The following is a 9,909-nucleotide window of genomic DNA, read 5'->3' as shown; positions in this document are numbered from 1 at the left end:
GGCTGGTGATTCTTCCCGAGGCAAACAGAGGTGGGGGCATAGGGACCAGGAAACAGAAAGGGGTGGAGAAGGATGGGAGCCACAGGGGCACACGGTCTGCAGCAAGACTCGGGTGGAAGTGAAGGCAATATGCATTGCACTTCTGGAGGGGCCCTCATGGGCAGCAACTGCCCTGCCTCTCCCTGCCTCTTCTCCAGCATCGTCCAGCCTGGGCAGGTGTGCCCTGACAGGGCCCACTGCTGTGTCAGCCTCCCAGGATGCCCGCTGCATCTGTTGAGTCCAGGATTAGCTCTGAGGTGGGAAGGGTGACCAAAGGACCTAATAATATTGCTGCTGGGGCCATGTCCTCATACCTGGTCAACCGCGTGCAGGCTAGACTCCTGTTTCTCTCTCAGGTAAGACCTTCAGCATGGCAACATATGAAAACCCCACAGCTGGTTTCCTGTGCTTGGTCTCTCCCAGAGCCTTGGCTGTGTGCGGCAGGACCGTTACACACAGGTTATCTCTGAAGCGTTAAGACTCACTGGGTGTATGCAACTTCTACTGCAGTTGTCATCTCTGGCTCTTTGCTGGCACAGCAACATGCTTGGTATGAAGCACGTGCATGTGCAAAATACCTCAGCTTAGGGAGGGAAAGGGAAGGAGAGAGAGGGGGAGTGAGCCCAGAGCCTTTTTCATCGGTGTAATATTGTATTTTCTGCTTTACAGGAAATCAGTATTTGTTCAGCAAAACCAATGCTGAACAGGACTCTCTATGACCCAGCAAGGAGCAGACACCTTTCTCAAGGAGACAAAGGGAACAGCAGCTCTGAGCATCCTTCTTGCATTCCTGCATCTTCCTCCTTCAGGAGAGCTCCAGCTCTTTTCAGCCAGCAGCTGCCAGACCCACACAGAGAGAAGAGGAAGACTGACAGAAGAGCCCAGGAACTGCTTTGATGACCCTGAACCCTTGTGTGTCACTCCCATGGAGCCAATGACATTGAAAGAAAGGCATTGGCCCATTTCCCGTACAGACATGACCCTTCACATGCCATGCTTGCCTGGAGCTTCCATTGCCAAATCTGTCTTCACCAAACATGGGATGGGATGGTCAGCCTGAGAAAGCACAGGCAGAGTTCTTCTAGCATTTATTGTTTCCACTTCAGGGGTCATAGTACTTTGAGAAATACACATGCACAGGGGATGCTGGGTGCAGAGCAACATCACTCCCAGTCTCATCATCCCACCAGCAGAGGCAAGATAAAGGATCCAAGGCTCTCCTACCCCTCCCAACACAGCCCTCTGCTGTTCCCAGTTTGCTGCTAATTTCAGGATGAGGATTCCTCCATCATATTGTTTCTGCTGCAGTCTCACAAATCCGATAAGAACTGGCCGTGCATGGGACATCATTCCAGTTCCAGAGGTTTTCTGCCTTCTGATGGAATACGACACACATCTCTTCAGGCACATTACTTGGCTCTCCAGGCCTCCAGAACCTGAGAGAGAGACAGACATGTTACTCCCTGTGCACACTGCAAGCACCTTGTGGAACACAAGCACCTTGTGCACCTTGTGGAATACAAGGCTTTGCATTCCAGATGCAGTTTGATGGACATAAGTCGTACCCTTCCTCGCACTCTGCTAATCCCACTGGCAGCAGTCTTACATGCAAACCTGACTTCTTCCTAGAACCAACACAGCAGGGAGCTGTTCAGTCCTGGTGGGCAGAGCTGCTCACCACAGCTCACCCCAGGCACTTCACAGCCAGCAGGGGATGCATCTCTTCCAGAAGAAACATCTGCAAGAAAAGCCCTGGTGATCTCTCCAGCACCCCATCGCTTCTGCAGCATTACAGCACTGGCCCAGCATGTGCCTACACCTGCACACATACAGGAACGTATACCATGTGCCTACACCTGCACACGTGCGTGGTGGGGCAGTACGGAGGTCAGGCAAGGCTTGTCCTGTATGAAGAACTCTTTGTAATCACAGAATGCAGCTTCTTCTCTGCCTACAGCACCCATGGCCATGTCACAGATAATTTATCGCTAACCACTAACCAGCATGGATGGATCGGTGGGAACCTGGTATCCTACAAAGCCCTTGCCGGCTCCATCATTGTCCTCTCACAGACAGCCATGGCATATCCCTCCCATGCTCATCAGACACCCTCACATCTCTTCCACCCTCTTGCACTACCCGGAGTCACACCAAACCCTCTCCGTCATGGGATACTCACGCTGCTGTTTCATTATAGGGAGTCTGGTCTGCCCAGCGCCACTGGCCCACCTTCTGTGCCCTCAGACCGATGTATAAAATGACTCCGTTTCGGTGGTGTTTAAACTGTGTTCCTATTTCCTTATAGAGGAAAGCCTGGAAATCAGGGAGAGTACAACGTCCATGAGGTTCAGGACTGAACAGAGGGAGGTGGCAGGAGTCCCAGTGGGGTGGAGCTGGTGGCAGACAGGAGCCAGTGCTGAGAGCATGCAGCAAGGACATCCCCCCTCCACTGCAGGAGCCAGGAGGGGCTCTGAGGCCCCTCCAGGCCTGGCACTCCTGTCTCCAGGCTGCTCTGCCCCTCTCTCAGCCCTGCACTTACCTGCTCTGCTTCTGTATTGATCACCACCAGCTGGGAGCCCATCCCACTGCAGTTCTGCTGGCTCTCATCCCAGGGCATCTGATCATCTGAGAAGTAATAGCAGCTTTCCTGAAAGGGTCTCCAGCCCTCTGGACAGCACTTCCAGTCTCGCCCTGTGCAGGGAGAGACCACGGAGCATGAATACTAATAAAGAGAGAGATGGTCACTGCAAAGACCTCCTTGTTCTCCAGGGACAATGCTCATATTCTAACTTAGATCTTTTCTTTCTTTCTTTCTTTCTTTCTTTCTTTCTTTCTTTCTTTCTTTCTTTCTTTCTTTCTTTCTTTCTTTCTTTCTTTCTTTCTTTCTTTCTTTCTTTCTTTCTTTCTTTCTTTCTTTCTTTCTTTCTTTCTCGCTCTCGCTCTTTCTTTCTCTTTCTTTTCCTTCCTTCCTTCCTTCCTTCCTTCCTTCCTTCCTTCCTTCCTTCCTTCCTTCCTTCCTTCCTTCCTTCCCTCCTTCCTTCCTTCCTTCCTTCCTTCCTTCCTTCCTTCCTTCTATAAATTTTTGGAAGAAAAAGAAACAAGGATAATGCAGGTATTTCTTCAAATCGTTTTGAGGTATGATCAGAAGAGAGCTCTGTTCACATGTCCATGGTAATCCTTGTACCGTGCTCTCAGATCTTGCCTTGACAAAGACAAAGCCATTCTGGTGTTCTGTTTTGACTCCTCCTTGTACAGTCTCCCATAGGATTGTAGGTGCAGCAGCAGCAGGGAATATTGCTTGTTTTTCTGAAGAGAGTTGCACTTTTATTATTGCTCCATTATTAATCTTCCCTGCACCACTGTATGATACTATGCATTTTGTCCTTGTCAGTGTGTTCACACCCACCCTGCCCTTCCAGGACACTCTTAACATGGACCTATCCTCCCCCTAAGCTGCTAGCAGGAAATCCTTTTTCTCTCTCTCCCACATGTCTCCTCTGGAGCCTGCTCCTGTTGCTGCTTGCTGTGAGAGCAGACCCCAGCAATCACCATCCTCATAACGAAGACCTCCTGCATCCTTGCCAGCATGACTGACCTTTGCTTTGAGGCACCGACAAGATGCAGCGCCACTCTGTGTGGTTCCGCTGCAGGGCTGCGGGTTTGTCACAGCTCTGGGAGACATGAGTGACTGGAAGGGGAGAGAAAAGTAGTCAGGGTTACCACTTTCTACGTGCTTCTCCCACACCATTTTGTGCTTCACTTTTTTATGCATTTCCCCACCAAGCACCGACTCAGCATCACTGCTCCTCTGGCTCTCCCTTTCAGGTTCTCAAGAGGTAATTGACATTCTGTCAGGGAAGAGGAACGAGCATTTCTGCTCCCAGCAGCCCACAGCTGCCTGCAAGGGTCCTCCACTCAGTGACTGACAATTTCTAGCCAGGATGACCTAGTCAATAAAGCTAAGGAAGCCTGGGACCCACCTGAGCAGTCCCAGGTGGCTGTGGCAAGCCAGTGGTTTTTTATTGGAGTCTGTCCCAGCACTCAGCAGATGCCCTCAGGCTTCCTTGGATGCCATGGAGCTGAAGGTGTGGGGTTAGTTGCTCCATGGCTCTTAGAAAACTAGGCCCAAAGCAGTATGGCTGCCTTCACAGCAAGTGACAACCTTCCATGTCAGAGAGCAGAGGGACCCCTGGGAGGGGATAACACAGAGAACATGACACAGGGTGGGACTGATTCACACAGAATCACACACACACACAGAATTTTCTAGGTTGGAAGAGACCTCAAGATCATCAAGTCCAACCTCTGACCTAACGCTAGCAGTCCCCACTAAACCATTTCCCTAAGCTCTACATCTAAACGTCTTTTGAAGACTTCCAGGAATGGTGACTCCACCACTTCCCTGGGCAGCCTGTTCCAATGCCTCACAACCCTTTCAGTGAAGAAGTTCTTCCTAACATCTAACCTAAAACTCCCCTGGCTCAACTTAAGCCCATTCCCCCTCGTCCTGTCACCAGGCATTCCACCTGAACACAGGCATTGACCATGGAGATACCCATCTAAATCCCTTTACAATCAGTGGATTAAAAGAAGCACTTCAGCAACACAGTTTCTCTCTTCCTAAGCTAGCCATAGACATCAGCAATAGTTTGGATGAGAAACACATTAGATGGGCCTGTTTTAGCAGCAGCAAAGACAGTCCAGGTGAAGGTAACAGCATACGCCTCTCACTACTGAAACCAGGGTGGAATACTTGGGACTTGCTATTTGGCTCATGGGGAATAACATAGTGGTGGTGGCTGGTGTCAGCAGGCCATGTTCACAGCCCAGAGGACTGTGGAGTAGTCACCAACTCAAACACTCAGAGATATTGATAATATAGATAACATCGACAATAGAGATGTCTATTTCCATCAGCTGTGTCATTTAGAAATAGCGGTACTAATGAGGAGGGAAGAGTAATCACAATGACCCCTGTGAGTGATCAGTGAACTCCTATAATGGATGAAGGCTCAGAAGAGCTGGGCAGGGGCAATTACAAAGCTCGGGGAAGAATGTATGCAGTGACTGACCACAGCTGTTGCAATGAAAGGGGACCTTATCTCAGCACAAATGGGACCAAAGAGTGCGCTTTGCCCTAGTTAGCTGAGTGAATCAACCAGTTATATCAGCTGAGTGAATTGACCAGCTGTGTAACTGTACATCCCTCAGAAGATCAAAACGATGGCAATAATCTCCTAAGTTAGCCAGACTGGCATGGGATGAAGGTATGTATGGTTTCAGCACAAAACAGCGTAGGAAACTGAACAACAAAAACAACTCTGAGGAGAGCAATGAGCCTGAGCTGGCTTTAACCCACATATTCCTTTTTGGTCGCTGGGGATACTCAGCGTTGCAGTGGCGGACAGATTGCAGAGATTGGTAATGGGGTCACATTTATATTGTGATTCAACAGTGCATTGCAATTGCTACTCTTTTCTACTTGTGATTTGTACTCGTATTTTGATTAAATACATTGTTGTGTCCCTCTGCCACATCAAAATCATATGTAACATCGATTAACTTCAATTAACTTCAAACAATTTGTGTGAACATGCCATGAATGATCCTTAGCAGAAAATGAGATTGAACCAGTGATCATAATCTCCGGTATGTGTGCAAGAATCATTTTTTATGAACTATTCCAGTGAAACACCAAAAACACTTAAAAGGGGTGTGAGTTTGCAAGTGTGCAGTTAGGCCTGCAGATGCAGCTAGACTTGCTCCACAACAGTTCTGTGCACAGGCAACAAGTATGCAGAAGGGGAACTGTGAACGCAATGGAGAAATTCAAATGTGAGCCTCTGAGGTTGCCCATAGGCTAAGAAGAATGAAGAAAGAGGTAGGGGAAGAAGGTGAAGAAAGTCGTCCAGAGGTGAGGCTTCCTGAAGGGTTACAGGGTAATAAGAAATATCGTTCTCCAACCACAACCCCATAAAAACTCCCTGATGATAGAGTTTGCACACTTTTTCATGAGAACACAGTTCCTGAGTAAAATCTCCTTTCTGGTTGGAAGAAGTTCCCCTCTGCTGACAGACTTCTCCACCCTTATCCCAGCATGTCCCCCAAGCCTCTCTCCCGACTCCTGGTCACCTGCCTGCACATACTCACCTAGGAGAACAACAACAAGGGCAACGCACACCAGGAGCAGGAGCAGTGAGATCAGCCACGGGAGCCATGGAGGGCATGTCTGCGTATGTTGCTCATGCTGCTGCTGCTTCTTCTGAGGTACTACAGGTGAAGGAGTGCACCAAACACAACAGCACAGTCAAATATGATTCTGTCAGCCCACATACCAATGGTGTACAACTCAAGAAAGAACTGCTCTAAAAAATGCAATTTCAGTTCTGATGTCAGGTTACACAGTTTGAGAGAGGAGCAGATCTCTGCAGCAGGTCAGGTTTCTGGAGCAGGTTAGGTTTCTGGAGATGGTCAGGTTCAGCACCAGTGTCCACAGCCCCAGTGACTCCTGTGAGCTAGCAGTAGTAATTGCTACCAATGCTAATTGCTAGCAATGGGGGGTGAGTTCTTCACATGGCCTCAAAGTCTGGATTGAAGCCATGTGTCTCCAAATTGACCTCAGAGCTAGTGAATGCAACATTGCTCTTACCATGGTATTTGAGACATTCAGATGAAGATTTCATGCAAATTTCTCCGCAGAATATGTTTTATACCTACTTCAGTTCTTTTTCAGCTTTCTGGACTTTATGTGTATGGGAAGGCTGGTGTAAGCTGAACAAGAGCAAGGAATTAAAAATGTACAAAGGTATGATGGTACAGAATCAACAGAAGAGGAAAAAAAATACTTCCTAGGAAAAGCCCCTTCCCTCTCTGGTTTCCAAGCCAGGGTTCAGAGATTTTCTGTGGTAAAACTTGGCTGTGCCAGGCTGGGTGCCTGCGAGAACAGAGGTAAATGTCCAGCAGCCTGCATGAAGTATCCCACTCAGATTCACTCTTGCCAGAACCTGACTTTTGTCTAGACAGACACTGCTGTACCAAGTGCCAAGGAGGTTTGGGAGCAGACAGGAGAATGGGTCACAGGGAAGGAGAAGCAAACACTTGTTAGGAGACAGTTTTAGGCTGCAGCAAGTACACGAACCAGGACAAACAGGAGGGTGAAGAGACAGCAGCGCTCACTGCAGGACAGGAGTGAAGAAGTTTCTGAAGAGACCGATATTAACGATAAGCTTAGAGAGACCTCATTCACTGTTCATCATGAAACTCCCAAGTCTGCCAGCCACCACATGTGCCTGCCAGACATGATGAGTGAGCAAGACTTTCAGAAACTGCTGTTCAAGGAAGCACTCTGATTACTTCCCAAAGGCTTGGGGGAGGCTGTAACAGCAGGGGGAAAACCATCATCTTTCATTATATAAAAAAAAAACATTCACAGGCAGTCAGGACTCAGATTTCCCTGGATGAATCATGTGTTTCCAGCCAGATTATGCCTGTGCTGAAAACAGGGACCTGGATCGTGACCTGGAATCCAGCCATTACTCATGCCTCAGGGCAAGGAATAATCTGGAGCTGGTGCCTGTTGTAAGATGGAGGTAAAGATGTAAATGGGCAATTTAATATCCTTAGTAGCAGGAATAGTTTGTTTATTTATTTATTTATTCATTCATTTATATATATACTTTCACCACTTTTGTGTAGGGTCCTGTACCTAATGGTGGAAGCAGTGAGACAAGCACAGAGTATCTACACCTCTGTGTATTCCTACTTGTGACATAATGAGTGCAGTATGCACACTGATGTGGACATGCCTTGAATTTTCACAAAGCCTAGTAAATTCACTGCTTTACAACCATTATTTTTTAAATAGCAATAAAAATGTGTTTGGTGTGGTAGTTATTTTTCAGGAGCGGTAGATATGGATCTTCCTCCAGATCTTAGATAATTCTTCCCCTGTGTATTTCAATGTGTTTTGTTCAAGCCCATCTCTCCTATTAACTTTTAAGTTTGTCTTCTCCATGGACCATTTCTCAATAAACAAAGGGCCATGGGGCTGTATGTTTCTGCAGCCAGTGCTACCTCTCAAAACGATGTGGAGGGCAAGTGCCCACTCTACATCTTTCTCTAATGCTCTCTACACAGGCAAAAATCTGCAGCTTCATTTTGTCAGAAGGAAGAGCAGTAGCAGCCAGGGGTTGGGCAAATTTGCTGCTATTCACTGACAGGGAAGCCCCTCCACATTTGTAACAGATCAGATTGTCTGTAATAAACCACCGTCTCTATTGTTGGTACTAGATATTTGTTCAAAAACAACTTTCTCATTCAAGACATGACTAGATAACATGTAAAGAAGCAGCTACCACCTGCACCATACCAGGGTTAAGCACTACTGCTGTGCAGCACCCATCCTGGACTCTCACTCATTGGTGTTGCAACCAGCGCGCTAAGGGAGCCCAAATACTTTACCAAATGCTCACCTGACATCTACTGCTGCGTTCTCAGTAGTCATCCTTACTCATGCTGCAAATTTGACTACCTAACAATTCCCACTTCCCCTCTTGTAGACATTCCTTTAGCATCTTACTTTAAAATTCCTTCACTCTCCTGCTCTTGTAGTGGCAGATATCTCCTCTGTCTCATCAATTTGTCAAACTATGAGCCAGAGTCCCAGAAGGAAAAACCTCTTTTTCCTGTTCTTCAGTCCACCTCCTTCTGAGGTCCCATTCCCCTTAAAAAAGGACCAATTCCTTACCTTCAACCTCTTCAGTTGGTGATGCATTCTTGAACTTCACTTCGGCATAGGTGATTTCTGCTTCCATTTAATCACAGTGTGCTCACCAATCCCCGTTTGTGGTTTTGTGATATAAAAGCTTGGCCCTTTAGGTCCCTGGATCCAGAGGAAGACACCACTGAGTTGCTGAACCTTTTCTATTGCTCTTTCATCCTTTGGCTGTCAAAGGCATCCATGCTGAACACTGGAAGCACTGGCAAAAACATGAGAATTGCTGAGAGCTCAGAACTACTCTAAACAAATCTTTGTTTTTTTTTTAGCCCAGAAAATCAGCCCAGGCACTATGAGAAAGAAAAGAAAAATGAGAACTTAGTGACTGAGAAGGAAGTTGCACTCCTCCTTCCTCAAATTCCAGTCTCAGTTTCTAGCTGATAGGTTTCCTGTTAAGATCTGCTGTTTCTTCCTTTGTCATGTTTCTTTTTCTCTCTCTCTCTCTTTTTTTTTTTTTTTTTTTTTTTAAGATTTATTTCCCTTGTTTAGCTTTATGTTTTGCTTTGTTTGTCTGTTAGTAATTCTATCTTTTATTTTAGGTTTGCAGCTAGTACAGGTCTTAGCCCAGTTTAACCTGCAACACAGTGAGATATAAGATGTATTCTGCCCTCAGTTATGTCTTGTGGTTAAGCTGCACTTGCTACATCAAAAATTCCATTCCTTGCCTCATCCTGGGAAGTCACCCACAACTGGCAGCTAGCACTAGAATAAATCTCAAATGAACTGTTCCTGTAGAGGAGAGACTGGGAGTTGCAGCCTCTACAAAGAGGAATGGACAACAATCAAAAGTTTGAAGTATCAACAGAGAAACAGAGAAGGTGTTAGAAGTATGTGGGGACAAGAAAAGTAAGGTTCTTTTTAGAAGTGATAATGGTTTGAGAAGTTACTGGGCAGAGCAAAGACAGATAACACTATCACAACTGAATTTACAGCCTGTGGAAGTGCAGAGCAGTGCTCGCTTCAGGAGATTAGACTCCAGTTCAGAGGTTAAAAAGGGCTTGTTTATATTGTTATATTAGACTCCACCACTGTCATTTGTGTCCATTTACCTTCTGTTACATTGGGGCAGAATGGTCAGGTTACTCCTTAGTCTG

The 9,909-nt window shown here is 46.8% G+C and overlaps 1 protein-coding gene across 1 annotated transcript; it reads right to left on the bottom strand.

Moving 5' to 3' along the window:
* Positions 1-1,268: 1,268 nt before the first annotated feature.
* LOC116502106 (C-type lectin domain family 4 member D-like) lies at positions 1,269-9,089 on the bottom strand. Its single transcript, XM_032207845.1, has 6 exons — positions 8,786-9,089; positions 6,190-6,309; positions 3,635-3,727; positions 2,579-2,730; positions 2,219-2,352; positions 1,269-1,475 (listed from the first exon to the last, which is right to left on the bottom strand). Exons 1-6 carry the CDS (start codon positions 8,850-8,852, stop codon positions 1,328-1,330), a joined length of 714 nt encoding a protein of 237 aa, XP_032063736.1. The 5' UTR covers positions 8,853-9,089; the 3' UTR covers positions 1,269-1,327.
* Positions 9,090-9,909: the final 820 nt, after the last annotated feature.

Source organism: Aythya fuligula, chromosome 1 (genome assembly GCF_009819795.1).
Source record: "Aythya fuligula isolate bAytFul2 chromosome 1, bAytFul2.pri, whole genome shotgun sequence".
NCBI lineage: Eukaryota > Metazoa > Chordata > Aves > Anseriformes > Anatidae > Aythya > Aythya fuligula.
Note: the sequence above shows the minus strand (reverse complement) of the source record. Positions and strands in the feature narration are given on the sequence as shown.

Bases quoted from the DNA above. Each gene is read 5' to 3' on its own strand.
- LOC116502106 (XM_032207845.1), bottom strand. From the start codon at position 8,852: ATGGAAGCAGAAATCACCTATGCCGAAGTGAAGTTCAAGAATGCATCA. The intron at 3,728-6,189 runs GTGAGTATGTGC...CTCCCCTTCCAG, and splicing joins CCTTGTTGTTGTTCTCCTAG to TCACTCATGTCTCCCAGAGC. The intron at 1,476-2,218 runs GTGAGTATCCCA...TCTCTCTCTCAG, and splicing joins CCCTATAATGAAACAGCAGC to GTTCTGGAGGCCTGGAGAGC.